The 23,961-nt window shown below is 49.6% G+C and overlaps 1 protein-coding gene across 3 annotated transcripts in view; it reads right to left on the reverse strand.

The window, feature by feature from the left end:
* Positions 1 to 23,961, reverse strand: part of LRRC28 (leucine rich repeat containing 28) — a 344,717-nt gene that overhangs the window by 65,893 nt on the left and 254,863 nt on the right. For all 3 annotated transcript variants that reach the window (XM_078683129.1, XM_078683127.1, XM_078683130.1), the window contains 2 exons: positions 22,418 to 22,593; positions 20,075 to 20,234 (listed from right to left, as the gene is read on the reverse strand). In XM_078683129.1, coding sequence (XP_078539255.1) covers positions 20,075 to 20,234; positions 22,418 to 22,593 — 336 coding nt within the window. The remainder of the gene's footprint in view (positions 1 to 20,074; positions 20,235 to 22,417; positions 22,594 to 23,961) is intronic.

A 23,961-nucleotide genomic window follows, 5' to 3' on the forward strand; every position in this document is an offset into this window, starting at 1 on the left:
CCTCGCGGACTTTTAAGAATGGCGGGTGCATGCTCATGCAGCGGATGCGCCAAAGGCATGCCTAAAGCAAACCTGTCTGCGCCCGTCCACTCAGATGGAACCAGGACCTTTGGTTGTGCGGCTGTGTCCCGCAGACAGTATTCAGATCTGGAGCTCCTGCAGTTAGCTCCTTCATCTGCCCATGGCAGTCATCAGGTTCTGGATCTTGGCATGAGAACACTGCGGTTTTGTGAAATTGGGCATTCTAATCCCATCCTTACACTTATCCCACGCTGGACAAAATTATGGCCTCCCTCCTACAACTCAAAGAAGAAATTCACACCATCAAAGAAGACATGCACACCATAAAAGAGCTACTCACCACACCCCCTGGACTCACCTCACTCACCACCACCCCCCCTCTCAATTTGCTCTCCTCCCGTCCCGATGACGAGCCTAAGCTACGTCCCTCACACAGGACCGCGATCCATGCCCACAATCGCAACAACCGCACCCGCCGTTCTCACTGGACCGCGATCCCTGCCCACAATCGCAACAACCGCCCCCGTCGCACATGCAACCCTCTTTCAGATCTCGACACTCTCTCCCTCCTCCGACCCTGCACCCCTAAACCTCACAACCACCTCGACCTCGCACCACCCCATTCCCACATTACTCTCAAATCCCCATAGACCCTCCACTCTAAACAACAGAATATCCGTCCCGAATAACCTTAGAAAAGTCCCCCTCTCTCTAGTTCCCTCCTCCTCCCCTGACACCCCCCCTCTCAAATGCTCTCTCCTAAACTGTAGGTCGGCTTCTAGACACTCCTCCGCCATCGCTGACCTCATCTTATCATTGGACCTTGACCTAATCTTCCTGACTGAAACCTGGATAACCGAATCTTCTACACCTATAATGGACATTCTGGTTCCCCCCAACTACCACATTATTAGGCTTGACAGGTCTGGCAAGATAGGCGGCGGAATCGCATGCATATACAGGAACAGCCTTTCTGTGCTGAAAGTCTCCGAGCCTTCCCTACCCTCTCCAACTTGCTATGAATACATTTGCCTCGATATCATCAGTGATGGCAAACCGATATGCTCTCTTCATGGCATTTACCACCCACCTAGAGACAACCTCCTCTTCGCCCAACAAATGATGGACTTGATTTCAACCAATGCCGGACGACAGCTCACCCAAATATACCTTGGTGACTTCAACCTCCATTGGCACGATCCCAATGATGCGGTGGTTAATAGTTTCAAAAGCTTCCTCAGCGCCCTCGATCTCACACAATTATCCAACAGCCCGACCCACGAGAAAGGTTCTATCCTCGACCTTATCATCGCCAGAGAGGACGCTGCTCAACTTGAGTCTATCCAACCCTGTGACTGGTCAGACCATCATACTGTCACATTCTTCATCAATGAAAAAGTCAAACTCAACCCGGTTCAACCCTCCAGAACTAAAGTCTGGAAAAGAGACCTGAAAAAACTCAACCCAGTCTCCCTACCCCCGAACAGTCGCGACATCCTACTCCCGCCCACGGGAGCTACAGATGTACAATCCCTGACTGACCACTATCTCAACGCCATGACCTCAATAATCAATGAGGCTGCTCCTATGCAGCTAAAAAGAGTCTCCGCTAAAATCTCCAATCCATGGTACGACGGGAGTCTCAATGAAGATAGACGAGCCATGCGAATGGCAGAGCGCACCTGGAGGGCAGCTCCCTCTGCACTGCACCTGAAAACCCTGAAGAAAAAGAGAAACGCCTACTTCAGGAAAATAAAGCGCTCAAAAGCAAACTTCTTCAGCCTCCAGCTCGACCAAGCAAAAAACCGCCCAAGAAAACTGTTTGAGTTAATCAGAACACAAACCAAGGAACAACCCCAACCTCTCAGTACATTGCACGAAGCACCCTCCTCTGAAGACTTCGCCGCTTTCTTTACCCAAAAAACTGACAACATAAAGAGTGATCTCCGCGCTGACGCAAGACTCCACACCACACTCAACTGCATAACACCCACCGGACCTAAAAACAATGCTACATGGTCAACCTTTGAAACCTACTCCGAAGAAGAAATAGGCAAACTGCTCAGCACCCTGAAACCTTCCAATCACCTCACGGATCCCCTCCCTGCTAACGCTGTCAAAGATTTCATCCCACTACTACTTCCACTCTGGACTAAGATTATCAACAGCTCGCTCCAAGAAGGAACCATCCCTGACTCCCTTAAAGTTGGACAAGTCACACCTCTGCTAAAGAAACCTACTGCCGACCCATCCGACCTAAACAACTACCGTCCCATTACCAATATTCCCACTCTCGCCAAATTATTGGAAAAATGCGCTCAACTACAACTGACTAAACACATTGATCTGTTTGATCTCCTTAACCTTCATCAATCAGGCTTCCGAGCAGGTCACAGCACCGAAACTGCTATGACTCACATAATCGACGACGCCCTTCAAATCCTAGATCAAGGGGATACCTGCCTCCTCATCCTTCTTGATCTCTCTTCAGCGTTCGACACTGTTAAACATGAGAAATTACTCGATCTGTTGAACACAAGAATGGGTCTTTCCGGGACTGTTCTCAAGTGGTTCACCTCCTTTCTACACAACAGGTCACAGAAATTCAAGAGCAACAACCTGATGTCCTCTCCAATACCTATTTCGTTAGGTGTCCCCCAAGGATCCTCCCTTTCACCAACATTGTTCAACTTAGATATGGAACCTCTCACCACCTTGCTTCAAGCATCCAATGTACTTTTTCACATGTACGCAGATGACACTCAACTATATCTCAAATTACAATCCCTCAATGACATCGTACTCCTGAACTCTACGATCAGAAGCACCCAATCCTGGCTTGCTGATAATCATCTCAAACTCAATGCTCTGAAAACAGAATTCCTGCTGATCTCACCTCCAGCTAAGATCTCTACCACTCAAACCTGGCTTAAACAGCTAACTGCACTCAATGTCCAACCCACCATAGTGGATTCAGCGAAATCCCTAGGCATAACTCTTGACTCCAATCTCAACATGCAGCCACATATCAGCAAGGTTACTAAGGGAGCGAACTTCCAAATCAATACCCTAAGGAAACTTAAACCCTTCCTACCAGCCAAAGACTTCCAAACTGCAGTACAAGCACTGGTCATCCCGCGAATTGAATACGGCAGCACCGCCCTCTGCGGTCTCCCGTTAACCACTACTGCACCCCTAAGAGCCTCTCTAAACGCTGCAGCGAGACTCATCACTGGATCAAAAAAGCACTCTCATATCTCCCCTGACCTGAAATCACTAGACTGGCTGCCTTTTGAAGCCAGAATACATCTGAAAATCGCCTGCATGACACACAAGGCTCTACACCTGAGCTCTCCCGGATACCTCACTCAGAAGCTGTCAATCTCTGGCGGCTCTAGAAACACCAGAGGCACAAACAATCTTCTGCTAAAACCTCGAAGATTCCGGAAGGAAAAAACTTATAAACGCTCTTTCTCAGGAATGGCACCCAGGATCTGGAACTCACTCCCTCCTGAAACTAGGCTCATCTCCTCCACTACACTTTTTAAGAAAGAAGTGAAAGCTATTTTTATGGCCAAATACACCTGACCTATGAGCATGGATCTATAAAGACTCTACACCGACCTGTCTTATTATGTTCGAACTCTATGACTATGTATTTCACCTGTATAATTGACGCTACTGACCAGCTATGCACACTTTTAACTGTTATATTTTTATTATTGATTTGCTGTACTAATTTGCTCCCTCACGTACCTACCCCTCCCACTTATTATGTTTAAATTCACTCGCTTGTTGGTATTCCCGGCTTTGTAAAGCGCTCTGATATCTGCAAAGATCTTGTTCGCGCTATATAAAACTTTCAAAATGAATAAATAAATAAAAATCCTTTGAAGTAAGTGCAGCTTCTTTGCTGGGTTTTTCCCACAGCTCAAAGGAGAGTGATCCTGTTTGGGCCCTTGCTATAGCTCTTTTTTATTCTTTAAACTGTCGCTCTTTGGTGAAGCATAAATTTGAATTGTATGATTTTATTTCTGACTGTGCTCCTTATGCCACTTTCCTGACGGAAACCTGGCTCTCTGGAAATGCAAACTACGATAGTCTGTTTGCCGTTCCTGCAAGCTAGGCAATAGTTAGACTAGACAGGTAAGCCCAACAGGGTGGGGGAATTGCTATTATTTATAAGCAATCTTTGACATGCACTTTTACTGAACTGACTGTGATCGGCTACGAGGCTGCTTTTTTGCTCTTTTTACCCTAGCCTGCTCTACTAACTTGGCTCTTTAGGGAGTTTTTATTTATCGGCTGCCTGGCCATGTTTCTAAATGTATTTCTTCTTTAATAAACGTTCTCCCTTCTCTGGTATTGCATTACTCTTACTTTACTGTTCTCAATTTTAAGGATCTATTGTGCTCCGCAGCTACTGTACTAAGTGTGGATTTAGCAGGGCTTCAGCTGCTACAACGTGTTTCTTGGCCCACCCATAAAGGAGGACACAGGCTTGATCCCATTTTCTCTAATCTGAGTATGCTAGTGGTTACTTCTTCTTTACCACTGTTATGGCCTGACCACCTAACCATTTCCTTTTAGGGTTCTTTGTATCTCCCCATAATCCATTCTTTGGCCAGAAGGTCAGGTCGAAGAAATGGACCAAGGTTACTATTATTAATTTCACTAATGCCTTGGCGGACACTCGTACTATACTGGATGATTGTGTCACCACTGCAACTGTGCAAGTCGAGGACTGGAGCTCTGAGGCCCTTGATTTTATTGCAACTATAGGAGAGAAGGTAGCAGGCAGAACCAAACTATCAGCCAAGTGGTTCAATGAGGAACAAGCTCTGCTAAGTATGAAATGTAAACGCTAAGAACGCATCTGGCATAAAAACGTTGATCAGGGTCAGAAAGGAGACTTACCGCTTTGCCCTGAAAACTAATCATAATCGCACAAGGCAGGCAAGGCGGAAAATTTTCCGCCAATAAGATTGAGCTAACACAAAACCCCTCCAGGGAAATTTCCTGGATTGTTAAAAGCCTAATCTCCTTTGATCAGGTCTCTGCTACCATCGCCCCTTCTTTGGAGAGTTGTAAAACTCTTGTGGAATACTTTGCTGACAAAGTAACTGCTATCTAGTCCTCCTTACTGGAGGCTGCTAAAAACATTCTTTGTATCGATCTTTGGTTTCAACCTTCCGCTGAACCATATAGGTTAATTCAGTTTAAACCTATAGAGTTCTTGGAGTTACAGTCCTGAATATCATCATTTAAGTCCGTTTCTCCCTCTGATCACGCCTCTCCTAAAATTCTGGAGCTAGGAATGGACGAGCATCTCCAGGTCTTCAGGGCTCTTCTTAACAAATCTTTCATATTGGGCCAGATGCCTCAAAACTGGAAGCAGACTTCAGTGATCCTTCTCTTAAAAAAACCTTCAATAGATCCTCTGAAATCCGAGAACTATTGGCCCATCCCGCTGCTTCCTTTCGTATCTAAAGTGGCAGAAAAGTATGTTAATTAGCAGCTCTCTGGGTCTGTTAAGCAAAGGAACCTTTTGCACAGAACTCAGTCAGGTTTTCGCCCATAGTATAGTACTGAGTCTGCCCTTCCGAGTCTATGCGCCAGGATACGGACAGGGAAGACATGGCTGCCCTACTATTACTGGACCTGAGCGCGGCCTTTAACACCGTATTACACAGCCGTCTATCGGAATGGCTGTGGGGTTGCGTGGTCGGCCACTTGGCACTTAAGTGGTTGGCGTCCTTTCTGCAGGGCCGCTCTTTTCAGGTTTATCAGAAGCCTTTTAGTTTTCAGGTGATTCCTCTGGTTCAGGGGGTGCCTCGGGGCTCCTCCCTGAGCCAGATTTTGTTCAATCTCTACATACGCCCCCTGGTGGATGTTATTGTGCGTCATGGATTTGATATTCTATCATATGCCGATGACACTCAACTGATTGTCACCTTATCTCATAACTCCACCAGTGCAACTGAGTGCTTGCCTGTCTGAAGCTGCCCAATGGATGGACCTCAACTGCCTGAAGTTAAATGCAAGCAAGATGGAGGTCCTCATCTTGGGCAAACAGCCTTCCATCTGGTTCCCTAACTGCTGCCCATCAACGTTTGGTTCTTTTTCATCTCATTAGCCAAAGGTCAAAAACGTAGGCATCTGGTTTGACCAAGACCTTATATTTGATGACCAAATCACAGCCCTGGCGGGCAAGTGCTTCGGGATCCTCAAATCTCTGAAAAATGTGATCAACCTTCTTCCAGTTTCGGTGCGAAAGACAGTGATCCATGCCCTAGTTATCTTGCGGCCGGATTCTTAGCACTCTAGAAACTCTATTGGCTTCCGGTAAAGAAGCGTGGTGTGTTTAAAGCGCTCTGTTACTGTCACAAAATCTTTCAGAAAACTGGTGCAGCTTATCTGCATTCTATTATTTTCCCCTACTACCTTTTAAGCTATCTTAGGTCTTCTGAGATGCTGTTGGCTGATGTCCCTCGGGTGAAGAGAGTTCGGATGGGTGGAAGCTCTTTTGGTTTCCTTGCATCCAATTTATGGAACTCACTCCCTCTGCAGCTAAGGCAAGTAAAAACTTGGCTTTTTAAATAACGCACTTGCCGCTCTGCTCTCTGTGTTCTTGCTAGGAGCCTGATCCTCTAGCGCTGGGACACTCCTGGTAGAGTCACTATGCGCTTTATAAGATTCCTTATTATAATAATTATAGTGCTGGGTGGGGAGTCTGGGTAATGTGTTGTCCCGGAGGGCCTGGAGGCTGTCAGCCAGATTCCGGACCTCTTTCTCAAAAGGATTGAGAGATCTTTTGTTTAATAGGCAGGCCTTAAGGCTGCCTCTTCTGGATGCCCCTTTCGAAGCTTCGAAAAGGGCGGTACTGTTTGGAACTGCCACACAGGTGCTGAAATGCCAAAGCAGCACGCTGTGCCTCTGCTTTCGCTAAAGTATTTCTGGGCCAAATAAGCTTTGTCTCCCAAGAGAGGGGTGCCATCAAATGGCATGTCCATTAGTGACCCCTGGTCATCATTAGAGAAACCCATGGATCTTATCCAGACGTTGCGGTAAAACATCATGATAGAACAGACTGCCCTAGTTGGTGGTGTCCAGGTCTGATCTGATGAAGTACTTTGCAACATCTTGTCCATCCTGTATGATCTGCGCTATATTGGTACAAAACTCATAAGGGACGGCAAGTAAGATTTCGCTCCAAATGCCTCATAATGTGTGCTAAGCGGCAACTGGAATAGATTACTCTGAAGGCTAGTGTGTCAGATGAGAACATTCTCTTCCCAAAGAACACCAGGCATTTGAACTTCCTATCTGGGGGCATATTAGGGAAAGAGTTAGGTTTCAATCTATTCGTGGAAGTGGGCACCAAAAGACTTTCAGGAGTAGGGTTCTGGAGGAGGAAAGATGGGTCCACCAGAACAGGTCTGTGCTGTCAATTTACAGATGGGTCCGGATCCGGGTTTGGCACAACTGCCCATTAAGGTATCTGTTAGCGCCTGGTTTAATGGATGGAGCGGCTCTGAAGCTCTGAAGAAATCTGCCCCTACTGCAGGAATCATGTGAGAACATTAGGTTTATACATCTATTGTAGCCTGTAGTTTCAGGGGGAGACGTGTTCTTTGCACACTGTAAAAAGTTTCACACACACAAATGCGGTCAAAAAACAGAAAATGAGCCAGTGACCCTGCACAGAAAGACAGCAACTGACATCAGTGTGCAGGGGTGACGGCTGTATGTGGCTCGTCACTAATTTTCAGGGCGGGATGACCGTTATACCCATCAGAAAGAGCATTACCATATGTAGGTTACTTGTTATTCAGATGGAAACTTCTAACTGCAGATCCCTCACTCTTAGAAGAGATACTAAAGCAATCCTCTCCCAAAGGTAGAGAGTCTGTTGAGTGGTCTCAGACCAATAAGTCCTGCAGGACCAAATGGGTAATATGCCATTTCCGTCTGACCTGTCAAGGGAGTAGTACTTCATGAAAGTGTGCAAGGATACCCATGTTGTAACCTAACAGATACCAAGAACAGGTGTTCCATGTGCAAATGCAGTGGCAGAAGCCTTGGCCCTGATGGAACAGGGCCTCAGTCGTTTGGGAATCTGGCTTTTGGTCAATGCACAGCAGATTTTAATGCAAAGAAATATCCACCTAGAGAGAGTCATTTTCTACACTGCCTTACCTGTGTGTGTCCCAGAAAACCCCACAACAATCTGATAGCCTACCTGATGGTCATTTGTGCAACTGATCTGAAAGCTTAAAGTTCTTTTAAGGTCTGGCTCATTGAGTCTCACTCCCTCTTTTGAGGAGTGAGGTGGGGCAGCGAACACTGGGAGGGTGATGGATTGGCTAACATGAATAAGAGTTGCAAGTTTTAGCAAGAAGGTTGCCTGTTTTTCAGCACCAGCTTGTCTTGAAACAAGGTGTTGTAGGGCGGTTGCACAGAGATCCTGGAATGCACTCATGTGATGACCTATTGTGATTGCAATAAGGAAGACAGTCATTAGTGTTAGAAGACGCAACAAGAAGCTGTGCATTGGCTCAAAGGGAGTACACATAAGAAATTATAAGACTAACGGTCCTACTGCAGCATCACAAACACTTTGGGATGGGGGCATGTATGTTATTTCATAAACCTCATCACAACAGGTGATTTAACCAAGGACAAATTGATCTAGTAAAATCAGAAAGGCTGAAATGGCTGCTAAATAACCTTTCATTGTACCAAACGGAAGAGCTTGCTGGGACAAAAAAGGAAACAAATCAAAAATATGCAACAGTTTGGATTGCAAAGAGTCTTTCCTGCGGACTAAACATTAAGTCACATATGTATCCCAGTGCCCGGCATAAATAGACTTAGTGGAAGAGTGTCTGTCATCCAGGAGGACATCTACAACTTCAGTTGGCAAACTAAAATGCCATCAACTGCAACTGTTCAATCTCCATGCACGGAGATGGACACTGCATAGGTTTGGGAGGGAAACTCTGCCCTGCTGCTGCAACAGAAGATTCTCCTGAAGTGGTAAACTGATTAGAAGGTAATCTGGGCCAGTAGGATGGCTGGGGCCAAATAGTACTTGATTTTCTTCAGAGCTCTGGGCAGGAGAGGAAGATGTGTGAAAGCACAGAGGAGTCCAGTGTTCCCCCACTGTTGAAATGCATCACTCATTTGCTGGAACTCCTACACGCAAATGTTTGGACACTTTGCGTTCTCTGTATGGAGAATAGATCTAGCCAGGGTTTTCGCTATTGTCTGGAGATGTCTTATGCCATCTTGGGGTGCAGGGGCCATTCATGATCCACCAAGTACTACCCGCTGAGCTTGTCTGCCCTGGTGTTCAATGATCCTGCCAGGTGGCTCACAATAAGGGAAACGTCCTGATGTTCCAACCACTTATAAAGGTGCAAAACCCCCTGACATAGGACCCAACTTCACCCGGCTTGTTGCAGTACTACATGGTGGTGGTGTTACCGGTTGAGAACCTGTATCAGCCTCCTCTTGACGGATGAAAGGAAGGCCTTCAGCACCAAGTGAAATGAAGCCTGGTTTCTGGCATGAACCAGAGACCTTTGATCTCCACCTCTCGCAGATGACTACCCCATCCCAGCAACAATGCGTCCATCACCCGTCAGCTGTGGAGCGAGAGAGGGTTCCGCCGCTGGTCAGGTGGCAGTTATGCAGCCACCACCGCAGATCTTGTGCAGTGTTCTCCGAAAACTGGATCCTATCCAACAGGTGTCCTTGGTGCTAGCCTAATGATACTTCAGATCCCCCTGCATATATGCATATGCCACATGGCAAAGTAGACCAGCGGGATGCATGGGTCTAACAGGCCAATAAACCACAGTTCTGCTCTCAGAGAGATCCAGGATCCAGAGATCCAGGACTGAAGACAAAACATCCTCTATCCATCTTCAGAAGGAGTGAAGAGCAGGAGTAATAACTATGTCAAAGTCCAGAACCCTCTCAATGGCACTTTTGGACAATAGAGCTCGACCCTCTTGAAATAAGATGGAGAGGTATTCCTCTGACAGCGGCTCTTATGTGGGAACGAGCTACGGTGGGTCAGAAAGGAAAGGTAGAGCATAGCCCAGCTGGATGATCTGAAGACCCATCTGTCGGATGTGATGGATTTCCGCCCGGGAAGAAAATGTTGAACCCTGCCTTCCACTAGAAGGTTGTAAACTTCTAAAGGCAAACTAAAGTAACTTAGGTACTAGAGCCGCAGGGGAGGGGGACTGGGAAGATATGTGGCCCTGATGATCTGGGTGTTGCCTGCCGGTTTCTCATCTCCAGCCACAAAAGGACTGGGGTACCTGCAGCTGAGGTCGGGGCCAGGCATTGGCCATACACAAAACCCCTGGAGTAACTTCCGAAAGGCGAGAGCTGATGACAAACCTGGCAGGGGTTGAAAGGCCCAAAAAATTTGCTCTGGTCTGACGTTGCTTAAATCGTTCTATAGCAGGGTCCACTTATTTGCCAATTAGGCAGGATCTACCGAAGGGCATATCCATGAGGGATGCCTGCACATCTATGGATTGCAGCCATGCTTGGCGACAGAGCACCAAACTAGAACCAACTGCTCAACCCCAAAGCAATCAGTGGTATCTATGCCAGCATGATTCACATGTTAGCTGCAGCTAGACCATTTTGAACGGGACCGCTGGCAAGATCTCGCTGGCCATGTCTTAGACAGTGTGTCTATAATGGCCTAGCAGGCAAACTGTGGTGACCGACCTCAAGGCTAGGCTGGCTGAAGCGAAAATGCTTTTCCAGAATGACTCAGTTCTTTTGACTACCTGTCTAGAAAGGGGGGTCATGGAGAATAAACAAGGATTCAACTGGATGGTGGAAGCTTGAACCATCAAAACACTCATGAGCAGGTTGCTGTGTCAATACATCAAGGTCTAAAGGTGCCTGTCTCTGGTGCCTGGCTACCTGTCTGTTCACCGGCAGACAAAAGTAAGGCTTAGACCAAATGCTTATCCATCAGCGTGTCAGTTAGAGCCTCCTTGAATGGGAGTAAAGGCTCAAAGGAAGCCGGCCAAGGTGGTAGCACTTTGTTTGAAAGTCAACAGTAGGCAGCTCTAGGTCCAGGACCTCAGCAGCATGTCTAATTACTACAGCAAAGAGGGCACTCTCCTCCATTGGTGGCCCAGGGAGGAAGCAACCCTGTATCAACACCACTGACCTCCATGAATCCATGTATAAACTGTCATCATCATAATGTGGGGGGGTAAATCATCCCCATCATCACCACTGTTATTTTTGGTTGGAAGTAAACTCTGGTCAGAATCCTAACTAAAAATATGATGAAGCCTCTTAGTACTGCTTGGCAGTAACATGAGTATTGTCTGGAGCAGTCTGAACGGGAACCAAGAGCGCTAGAATGGAGCTCGCAGCAAGACCTCAGTTGGGGTCAAGACGGACTCGGTTCGGGGTCAGACGTCAGAGTTGGCAACTGACACCCCCCCCCCACCTCTCCCCCTCCTTTGCGGCCGGGACAGGCATCAATGAAGGAGGGGCTGGCAGGGGTCTTGCAGCCAGAATGCAAAGTTGCGGTGGGTTCTAGAGGCTCAGATGTGACCTGACTGGAGGACCCTGCGGATTCTAGGGCCCCGTTGGTGCCAGAGGGAGCTGGTAGAGTGATACAACTATGCAACGTTGGAGGTCTCAACCTGCTGTAGCATCTCAGATGGTCTCGTATGCATGGGACCAACTGGGGTATCAGGAATCGGGAGAGAGATTAAGTGGTACCTTGACACCCTCACAACTTCTGTTTAGATAGAGGCATGGGGTTGAATATCACTTTGCTACCATATATTTTCTCTTTGATTTGGACTTCGACTTCGACTTACAAGATGACTTTGACTATGAAGAAGCCCTGCCATAGGATTGGCTTCAAGAGCGGAATTGGGTCCACGCACTGAAATTGGAGTAGGATTTACATGAGATCTGTGATTTCTTTCAATGTTCAGTGATGTAGAGCTTTGCTTCACAACCCCAGATCGCCTTTGGGTGCATGAAGGTACACGGTCTCACGACTTGGGAGTCATCAAGCCCAAACATCAAAAGGCACATCATGGGCAAATCCGTTACTGACATATTTTTTCAACAATCACAGCATGGACTGAACCCTGTGATTTTAGGTTGTGACATTGTTTCCTTGCACACTGGATTAGATTGGGAAAAACTGTCAATACTACCGAAAGAGGGAGCAGAGCACCGGATCTATGTTCAAAGGCATGGAAAAAAGGAACGGACATCGGCGCGTATGGCTAGCGCTTATCTGTGGCTCTGCTGCATTTGCAGCCTAAGTGGAGCCACATGGCCTCACCTAGTCATGCAGGTGCACTGCCATTAAAAAGGTACAGATACAGTATGGAATCGGCAGAATATTCTAAAGGTGTGGGATCTGCTATTAGGAGTATCCATCAGAAATTGAGATAAAGTGCACTTGAGTCCCATGTCTTTCAGATAGTGAGAAACCCCAGGGGAGGGTTCTCCTTCCATGTCCTCGACTGATGGACACCGCTTTCAAGTCTGTTTTGTTAAAGTGCTTTCCATCTCCGTATTTACAGCAGTCAGGCAAATTTATCAAAGAAATGTCATAGTGCTGTATGTTGCTCTATACTAGCATTCCCAACTACGTTGCATTATCACTGAGGTGCACAACTATTTCAATCTAGCCCAAATGGCTATATCAGTGTTAAAAGCCTTGGTGAAGGAATATGAGGGACAAAGCCTCAATCAACTAGGATAGGTCGACACAGATGGGCTATGCATTTAGGAGATAAACCCACTGAGGATAATATGTTCTAAATTTAGCATGGAGAAACAGAAAGACCAGTACTGGAATGCTGCAGCAAAAGGTCTGTACCATCCATTATTGCCCCTCTTCCAGTCAACTGTCTACAGCGGTGCTCCTACCATTCCAGTGCTCATTTAAATAAAATGTACTCTCCCCATGTTAATGGTCTCAGAAGGACGGGGTTGGGTGAGATAACAGTGCCAATTTACAATCCTCACCCTCTCTGGCTCCTCCATCCCAAATTGTTCATGAGACTGACACGAGACACCATTGCCCCCACAAAACATACTAAGAAATGACAGGGTCGGAAAAAAGTGGTTATGCCAAGTCCGTAAATTTCACGGTAGACGGAAGAGGTGGCAAATTTCATGATTTCCTGGTCCTGCTGCTTTTTTTGAGTTCTTTGGAGAGCTCTCACCAGCTCCCAGGAGGGAAGGAGGCAGATCAGGACTGCCCATGGTGGGAGGAAAATTGTTGGCAGACCCTGCGGCCCCCTTCACCCAGCCACTGGACAATCCAAGCTATGGCAGACTGATCATGCCTCAAAGGCAGCCTTGGAGTGTCCCTCATCCCTACCTGGTGCATTGACAGCCCGCTGGCAAGAGGGAGTTGCGGCAGGGAGGTGCTGCCCGCAGGGTCCTTTCCATTGGACACTCTGTCCCATTTTAGCTTTCCCTGCATTTAAAACTCATCCAACTCATTGAGTTTTTAATTGAACTGAAAGCAGACAGTCATGATAACCTAGATCAAAAGCACATTAAGGAAATTACATTGGTGAACTGGCATGAAGCCATAAAAACATGAGAAAGAACATGTGCCTATGGATGGTTTAGACTGGAATTTTCTCTGCAGTGTCGATGTGGCTCTCGTCAGGTCATACATCAATCTGCTTGAAGGAATGCACGGAAAAATGACTGTGGTACAGTACAATCCCTTTATCCAGTTACACTTTAGTTGGTAATTAAGTGCTATAAAGTGTAGCAAGTACTTGCAGAGTAGTCAGGACACAGTCAGTGTGCTAGAGAGAGATGAACGATGGGATAGGGCGAAGAAGAGCACGCACTGACAAACAGGCTACTCACGGGCAGAGCATTCTACCCTTGCTACTACAATGGTCACCTGGTGATCCTCTGCATTTTCACATCTCACTAACCAGAAGCACAAGTTACTACTTGTGTAACGATATATCTGTAAGAGACATTAGTTAGTGATAGATTCCTTACCTTAGAATATCCCCAGGCGTCAGACTGGATCCGGAAATTTTTGCGTAGCAGTACCCTTGCGCATCGGTAGGCGTCGTCTGCGGCTCCACGTCCGTCGTCGGCGTCGTGATGATGTCGTCGGAGTACTTAGACGCCGCCTCCGCGTGCTGACGTCAGTTCTTAGACTCAGTTTTTCCGCGCCAGAAGCGCTGAGCCATGTTAAAAACCAACACTGGTTCCATTGAAACTAGGACCACCCTGAAAGGGGATGACCTTAACCCTAGATATCGGTTCGCAGAACGGGGAGGATGGGTGGGTCGGTAAGGAATCTATCACTAACTAATGTCTCTTACAGATATATCGTTACACAAGTAGTAACTTGTGCATCTGAAAGAGACACGTTAGTGATAGATTCCTTACCTTAGAATAGAGACCCCTGCAATACCAACCCCGGTGGTGGGTCTGCGAACCAATAATCACACCAGAAAGTCCTGGAGGACAGAACGGCAAAAAAAGCCATCCCTCCGGACTTGACTGTCCAGGCAGTAGTGCCTTGCAAACGTGTGCAGCGAGGTCCACTTAGCTGCCTGGCAAATGTCCTGCAAGGGCACTCCCCGGCCCAGGGCAGTTGTTGTCGCCGTGGCCCGGGTAGAATGAGCCAGCAATCCAACAGGGGGCTCCTTTCTAGCCAAGGAGTAACATGCCTGGATACACAAGATGATCCACGAGAGATGGTCCGCTTGTGCACCGCTTTTCCCTTCTTAGCGCCCACGTAACCAACAAAGAGTTGGTCATCCACCCGGGAACTGGCGTGTGCGATCCAAATAGAATGAAAGCGCACGTTTTGGGTCCAGACAGTGGAGCCGCTCTTCTTCTTTAGAGGGATGCGGTGGCGGAAAGAAGGTGGGCAAGGTGATAGACTGCCCGATGTGGAAGGCCGTGACATCCTTGGGCAGGAAAGATGGCTTAGTACGCAACACAACCTTGTCCGGATGGACAGAAAGGAAAGGAGGAGTACATGAAAGAGCCTGGAGCTCACTCACTCTCCTGGCGGAGGTGATGGCAACCAGGAAAGCAGTCTTCAAAGTGAGAAGACGGAGAGGACAGTTGTGAAGTAGCTCAAAGGGAGCGCACATCAGAAATGTAAGAACAAGGTTCAAGTACCACTGAGGCATCACAAACGGAACAGGAAGGAATGTGTGGGTGATGCCCTTCAGAAAACGATTTACAATAGGGGACTTGAACAAAGAAGGTTGATCAGGCAGCCTTAGAAAGGCTGAAAGAGCAGAGAGGCAACCCTTGATAGTGCCCAGAGCACAGCCCTGCTGGGCAAGAGAAAGAAGGAAGAGAAGAACCTCAGAAAGAGGGGCAGCAAGAGGATCCACAGCCTTTGCTGTACACCTTGCCACAAATCTGTTCCACCTGCAGGCGTATACCGACTTCGTGGAGGGACGCCTGGCTGCCAGAATGACATTACAGACTTCAGGAGGCAAGTCAAATGGCCTCAACTGTCACCGCTCAATCTCCAAGCATGGAGGTGGAGACTGGACAGGTTCGGGTGGAGGACCGTCCCCTACTGCTGCGACAGAATGTCCTCCTGAAGAGGCAGACGAACCGGGGGATCGACTGACATACTGAGTAGCTATGGATACCAGTACCTTCGTGCCCAGATCGGAGCCACAAGGATGACTTGGGCCCGGTCGCGCTTCATCTTCTTCAGCACTCTGGGCAGAAGTGGTATAGGCGGAAAGGTGTACAATAGACCGCAACTCCACTCGCGACGACAAGCGTCTCCGAGCGAGTGCCGCCTTGGAAATTCCAACGCGCAGAACAGATGACATTTACGTTCTCTTCGGTGGCAAATAGATCTAACCAAGGCTCTTCCCACTGCTGAAAGAGGCCTTGCGCCGAGTTCAGACGCCATTCGTGATCCATCATGCACCGACGGCTGAGCTCGTCCGCCCTGGCGTTCAGAGAACCTGCCAGGTGTTGAGCCACCAGGGTCACGCCTTGACGTTCCAGCCACTGCCAGAGGCGCAGAGCCTCCTGGCAAAGGGTCCACGACCCCACCCCGTCCTGTTTGTTGCAGTACCGCATGGCGATGGTGTTGTCCATGAACACCTGCACTACACTCCCCAGGACAGAGGGGAGGAATGCCTTCAGTGCTAGACGAATCGCCCGCACCTCCAGAAGGTTGATATGGAGCTGGGACTCCGCCAGAGACCAGAAGCCTCTGATCTCCGCCTCTCCCATGTGGCCTCCAAAGCCCTGGAGGGACGCGTCCATCACAACTACGTGCTCCGGTTGGGGAAGGGAGAGGGATCTGCCGCTGACCCAATCGCGGTCCGTGAGCCACCACTGCAGCTGTCTCGCAGTGCCCTCCGAGATCAGGACATGGTCGGACAGGTTGTCTTGATGCTGGGCCCACTGAAACTTCAGGTCCCACTGCAGAGCCCGCATCCGCCACCTGGCGTGATGCACCAGAAGGATGCAGGAGGCCATCAGCCGCAGAAGCCGCAGCGCCAACCTGACCGAGACCCGGGATAAAGGCTGAAAGAGTGGAATCAGAGCCTGAATATCCCGGACCCGCAGTTCGGGAGGATAAACCCGAAACTGCGCCGAGTCGAGAACCGCTCCGATGAAGAGGAGCTTCTGAGAGGGACACAGGTGAGACTTCGGCACATTGATGGAAAACCCCAGCTGGTGCAGGAGGTCTGCCGTCGTCTGGAGGTGGTTGACGACTGTCTGGGGCGAGCCCACTTTCAACAATCAGTCGTCGAGGTAGGGAAAGACTGAAACCCCTAACCTGCGCAGATGAGCTGCGACCACCGCCATCACCTTTGTGAACACACGTGGGGCGCTGGTAAGGCCGAAGGGGAGCACGGTAAACTGAAAGTGCTCGCGGCCAACCGTGAACCGCAGGTAGCGCCGGTGGGCCGGCAGGACGGGGATGTGAAAATAAGCGTCCTGCAAGTTCAATGCTACCATACAGTCTCCTGGGTCCAGGGCAGCTAAGACCTGAGCCGTGTCAGCATTTTGAACTTCTCCTTCCGGAGGAAGCCGTTGACGTTCCTTAGGTCCAAGATAGGGCGTAGGCCCCCTTTGCCCTTCTTGGGTACCAGAAAGTAGTGGGAGTAGCAACCACACCCTACTTCTGGCCCAGGAACGCGCTCGATGGCCCCCTTGGCCAAGAGGTCCATAACTTCCTCCTGCAGAAGTCGCAAATGATCCCCCGATACGCGGTGGTTCTGCGGTGGCATGGCTGGAGGGGTCCCCTCGAATGGGAGGGAGTAGCCCCTTTGGACGATTTGCAGCACCCACCTGTCCGACGTGACAGTGCGCCAGTGGAGGAAGTGATGGCGAACCCTGCCCCCCACTGGCGTCACATGGGCCTGAAAGCACGGACTAGGAGGGTTTTGAGGTGGATGCTGCGGGGGAAGGTGTGGATTGACCTCGCCGTTGCCCCCAACCGCCTCCACGGCGGTTTCCACGGCCGCCACCGCGTTGGATGGTAGCCTGGTGCATGGCTGGCGGCACGTGTGGGGGCGCCCCTACCTTGGCCACGAAAGGAGCGAAAGGCACCCGTTTGCTGGCGCGGGCCGAGAGGCCCAAGGACCTGGCCGTAGCCCTGGAGTCCTTAAAGCGCTCAAGCGCATGGTCTGCCTTGTTGCCAAAGAGGCGACTGCCATCGAACGGCATGTCCATGAGTGTATTCTGGACATCGGCCGAAAAGTTGGCGGACCTCAACCAGGCGTGGCGATGAATCGCCACCGTCGTTGCCATCGCTCTGCCCAGAGAGTCGGTGGTGTCCAATCCACACCGGATAGAGTAACGTGCCGCATCTCGGCCTTCCACAAGGGCTTGGCCGTGTTTAGCCCGTACCTCCAACGGGCATTCTGGCAGCCCGTCCGCGACCATGTCCCACAGAGAGTGGGTGTAACGGCCCAAGAGGCACGCGGTGTTGGAAGACCGCAGTCCCAGACTCAGGGATGAGAATACCTTCTTGCCGTATTGCTCGTACCTCTTGGATTCCCTGTCAGGCGGAGCCGACGGGAATGCGGTCTGGGAATTGGAGGCCTGGATCACCAGGCACTCAGGTAAGGGGTGGGTGGACAGGAAACAAGGGTCGCCCGGGGCCGGGCGGTGGCGTCTGTCCACGTTCCTATCTACAGGCGAACCTGTAGCGGGCCGGGACCAAGTGCCCAAAAGAACGTCGGTCAAGGCCTCATTAAACGGCAGCAGAGGCTCAGCCGAGCTTGACTGCGGTTTAAGGACCTCAGTGAGGAGGTTAGTCCTCACGGCCGCGACGGGGAGTTCAAGGCCCAAGGCCCTGGCCGCCCGCGTCAGCACCACACTGTAGGTAGCCCCCTCCTCCGTAGCCACGGTAGGGGGAGACAAAGCCAGTGTCTGGAGATGTGTCCAGACCACTGGCATCCCCAAGTCCACCTGTCCAGTCCTTCTGGGACTGACTCCCGTGTCAGAGGGTCCTCAGACCCCTCCCAATCCTCCTCATCACCCATCTCCTGGTACTCAGGGGTGTCAAATGATGGGGCCGGCTCAAGAAAGTTAAACTCTCCGAACGGCGTCTGAAGCGGCGCCCAGCGGCGCCGTTCCGGTGCCGGAGCTGGCTCGAGGGAGGCCTCGGGGACGGCGCCGCCCGAAGACGGCGCCGGGGGTGACACCTGAGGGGTCGGCGCCGGGGAGGTCGTGAGGTCCACCGGCGACGACACGGATCCGGTTGGGGCCTGCGGCGCCGGGACCATAGTCGCCGGCGGTGCCGGAGCCGAAGCACCCGGCGGCGTCGGAGCCGAAGCACCCGACCCCCTAGGGCCCCCAGACGGGTGTGCTTGGCCCGAAGGCGCCGCGGAGCCCGTCGGAGAAGAGAGGGACCTCATGGTCATGGCGATCTCCTCCTGCGTCGCGCGCGGCCCAGGGACTGGAGGGTATGGGGCCGGACGCGACGCCTGCGACTCCGACGAAGCCGCGTGGGCGGTGCCACCAGAACCCCCGGCCGCGTCGTGCGAGCGTCGGGGGGAGTCAGAAGAGCGATGACGTCTCTTCGACTTCTTATGCTTACCTGACGACTTCGACCCGGAGGAGTGATGTCGACTCCCGGAGCTCCGATGGCTCCGGTCCCTCGACCTCCGTCCGGACCGGGACCTCTCCTGGCACGGGGCCGACTACCGGAGCTCGAGTCGCTTGCGGGACCACTCCCGCCTAGCTTTCGAAGTCAGGGCCCGGCAGTCGGAACAGGTCTTGTCGTCGTGGTCGACGCCGAGACAGTGGAGACGCCGACGGTGAGGGTCGGTGACCGACATCAGTCGGTCCCAGTCCTCACAGGGTTTAAAACCTGGCATCCCTACCGGCACTGTTTCGGAGTCGAAGACTCGAAAAAGAATGATCAAAAGAGATCAAAAAAGTTTAGTCAAAAAAGACTAAGGTACCACTTTTTCCAGATCTGCGCTGCTGGCGCGGAAAAAAGAAGAACTGACATCAGCACGCGGAGGCGGCGTCTAAGCACTGCGACAACATCATCACGGCGCCCACGACGCCGACGACGGACGCGGAGCCGCAGACGACGCCTACCGACGCGCAAGGGTACTGCTACGCAAAAATTTCCGGATCCAGTCTGACGCCTGGGGATATTCTAAGGTAAGGAATCTATCACTAACGTGTCTCTTTCAGATACTGGATATACAACCTATAACCACAGTGTTTATCGCTGTGCAGCGAAGAAAGGCAGGCCATATGGAACCCAACAGCATAAATGACAGTTTCCAATAATTAATCAGTAAGCTTCACAATTAAGGTAAACCGGCTATGCGCTTTGAAGTCCTGTTGCCATTGGCACCCCACTATGTACCCACCTCCTCAATTAAGGCAACCTAGTCATGCATGTCTCCAGAAGGCACATGGGAGGCACATGCAAAAGACAAGGCTCTGGCCTTTAAGATCATCAAACTCAAAAGCAAAGCTCGGAGCGCACGATTACAAATCCCAGTTTAATTTTCTCAGCAATTACCCTTGGTGAAGGCCAGCCATTGGAGTCTCCCGCAGGGGAAAGAGCTTTGGGTAGACTATGGTGAACATGGGCTGGCTGCAGCGGTGACAGTGCCCCAGGGGGTAATGCAACAGCTCCAGGAGGCTTCTGGGTAAGGAAATTGGCGAAAGGAAGTCCAAGTCTGAAAAAAGCAGAAAAATAATTCAGTACAAGGTAGCTAACTATTTTAAAGAAATAGATCAAGAGGTTGCTACGCCAATTACAAGGAAGATTTTTTTATTGATAAAAACGGCTTCCTACAGATAATTGAGAATAAATTCACAATAATAACCTGAACATAAATCTGGTTTATACCAGTGCCCTGTATGCAAGCCTATCTGTACATTAGTAAATGAAACGTATAAACTTCTAGCAAGGGCAATCTGTGTTCCCATCTTACAAAGCTCCACTGGTATCTGGCAGAGGAGAATGGAAGTCAAAACCATACGATTTACTTGGAAATGCACCTCTAAAACTGCCTATGTCTAGCCTCTGCAAAAAAAAACTCTGCATGTGTACCTAACAGATTCCTTGGATAAGGCAGCCTTCAAAGATTAACCACACCCGCATCCATATACAGTTAGCTGCAGAAACAATTGCTTTAATGGCCTCTAGAATACCAGTTAACCCAGTATCAGACCGTATTCCATCTTTGGAAAGGCCCTGAAATGCTTCCACTGATTGCAGCCCCAGTAACTACACCTAAGACCGTGACCAGGTGTCAGAAACCAAGCTCTAAAAAAGATGCACCTAGGTTTGACTACAAAAAAGTTAAAATAAAATTAATTAGGCATACAATAAGAAGCACTGCAGGAGATTCGGCTGCAGAGGAGGCAACTGGGGAACAGGTGAATAAAATCAACAAAAGCCGGAGACTTAAGAGAAGACACGACTAGTGGGTTCCGGCTCAATAACTAGAAAATATTGGACCCCTCATCTTTTCCATTCCATGGAATGTTTTTCTCAAATCTTCAGGAAATGGTGCTGGACCTGGAAGAGATGGTGGTCTTCGACATCAAAAGGGGGAAGGATCAGCAGCCCTGCATTTCAAAACTCACACCTACACACAAAGGTAGGCAACAGAACAGAAATGTTATATGTGCATTTGTTGGGAACAGCTCCTTTTGCTCATAGATTTGTGGAAAAATCAGCTAAGGCCATGGTACCTTTCAAAGTAGGAAAGGTTGGCCCTCAGTGTCTCAATATATTGCAGCATACCTTTGTTCCCATTTGCCAGAAAATGATCTTCAGGTCACTACATATTTTATTTCAACATGGCAACTGGGCAAATATCAAAAGAAACATTGTGGGTGTAATTTTTTTTAAACTTGTAGTCCATTAGCACCCATTCCTTCATAGAGGTGGGACGTCCTATTGAGGCAGAGACATGTCAACATGGCAGCCGATGAAGCTGTGGACGCCAGCATTTTTCACAAAATGTTATCAAATGCAAGCCATGTGTTTGGGATGGATACCCTAGTATCTGCAACGGAACACTTTCCGCAGCAAGCTTCTAAATCCAACTTGGCCCCTCTATTGCCCAACACTTACTGGCAATGCCCTGAGGTTCACCAAGCATTTAGGACATTTAAGGTGGCAAGTTTGAATGCCGGCAGGGCAGACTCAGCCTCTTATCCTTCAGAGATTGGGTGATCATAACATCTGCTCTTTACAGCACTTAGAAATGCACAAATGCAGTATTTAGCAGTGTACACAAGTTATTCTTTTGCACAAAAATGTGTGCTGAAAATCGTGACATGCACTACAGGTGGGCATAAACTGACAAATTGAAAGAACAAGCAATGGACAGTTACTTCTCACGATCTTTCCAGGCCTGCATCACACCTTAAGATTAATCATTCCTGGGGTGGGATCAATTATAACTGATACAAAAGAGGTTGGGTTGCAATTGAACTATTGACACTGTGTGCAGATGCTCCATGGCCACACGAAGTCTCCTGCGGTGCACCAACTAGGCCATGGCTTCATCAGCGCCTGCTCGGGAGGAAGCATGAAGATTGCCTGCATTGGACAAAGAATAGCACTACAGATTGGTCGGGTACTCGCAAATCATTTTCTTCGTTTTCTTTGTCCTTACAAATTCTACTTTCTATCGCAGCACGTGAAAGGCCTCCACCCTGTCAATCAGACTCGAAGAAGACATTCAGCGAGGCCACTGGACTCTGGACATTTACATTCAATGGATCATTAGGCTTTAGTGTCGGAGATATGTCCTGGCTAAGGTACATTGCTATGACATATGTAAAAATCTGAACTTTTATAGCATATCACTTCAGTTTCAGAAGAGAGTTGGCCTGAAGTTACCTTTTAAAAACACGTAAAATGCATTATACACCGTTCTCATTGCCAGCTCCTGCAAAGGCAGCACATAATCCGTGCTGGCTCCGATGGATTTAACCTCTGCCGGGAGGAACACCGACAGCTGTCCCGAGGAGAAACACAGCAGCTTCATTTCGGAAACCCGAGTAGGAGCGCCGCAGCTGGGAAGAGGGGTGAAAGAGACATCCACAAAACCGTTAGCCAAGTACCGATTGAACAATATAACAATCAAAGACAGCGAGCCCCTCCCTATCGGTTCAAATGTAGAGACACGGGTCCTTCCTTTCACGGCGCTTCTGGTGAAGAGAAGCAAAGTGAGAGGAAGCAGCGGTGTGAAATGAAACCGGAAGTGCAGATTGGAAAGGGTGGGCCTAAGAACAACCCTAGTTCCTTCCATTACAATCCCAAACACATGGTTAGTTTTTCGTTTGGTCATGTGGGTGGAATGTTGGGTGGAAAGAAGGTAGGAGCTGGATTTAACATCCTAGCAGAGCTTTAAGTGGGATTAAAAAACGGGAGGGGGGCACTCAAAGGGGCATTGTGGAAAATTAGTGCGTTTTGGTGAACATTATCTGCGCCATCTTGCCACTTCCCCTGATGCCACACTTTGTCGTACGCGCCCGCCATTTTAAGATGTCCCGATCAGAACAAACCCTTTTGCATGCCGCTGGCCCCTGACATAGCCCTTTGCCTTCACTAAGCCTGCACGCTGACCACCCCCTGCTTGCACCTGCCTTGAGTCATAAACCCCTCTTCGGCGCTGCTCTGCCCCCGGCCCTCATCCTGTTCCCAGCGCGACACCTCCCTGCTTTCCTTTCATGATCTCCGGCCCTTAGATGCAAACCCCCTTTTTCCCCGTGAGCCCGTTTTGTCCTCCCCGTTCCCAAGCCGACACCCAGCTCTGCCGATACCATCCTTGCCCCTCCCCGTACAGTAGAAAGCTTCCCCCATCAAAGAATCCCCGGGTTGATCAAAGCCCCCCCCACCCCATGAGATCCGATCAGACTCCCCACATTCCGTGAATCGGCGGATTATCCAGCTGCGCGATGCTCATCACCTGTTGTGACTAGGGTGGGGACTTTAACTGTAAATGTGTGTGGGAACGGGCCCAAAGGGGAGTTCCGAGAATGTCTTTTCCGCACATCAAAGCTTTAAACATGTATGTGTAATCTGCAATAAAGTCATAAATGTGGATATAAGAGGCCAGGCCTCCGGGATGCAGTTAGAGCACCTCAGAACGATACCTTCTGTCCTTTTCGTTGTGTTCTCCTCCGGAGAGAATAAAAAACCTTGTTTCCTGCTTTCCAGTCTCCAGCGCCTGCCTCTTCATTGATTTAAATAACTAGAGGGTCACAGAGGCAATACCGCCGGGCAAATATCGATTGTCCCCGACCCGATTGAAACTGTTTTTACAATTGGCGTCCCAAGCGTGGGGCCCATCAGCGACTCGTGGATCCAGTGGGAGAGGTCCCGACGACAGAGTGAACGACTGCAACGATCGGGAGAGCTCTTGCCCAATAGACCCTCGT

The sequence above is a fragment of the Lissotriton helveticus genome, chromosome 3_1 (assembly GCF_964261635.1).
Source record: "Lissotriton helveticus chromosome 3_1, aLisHel1.1, whole genome shotgun sequence".
NCBI lineage: Eukaryota > Metazoa > Chordata > Amphibia > Caudata > Salamandridae > Lissotriton > Lissotriton helveticus.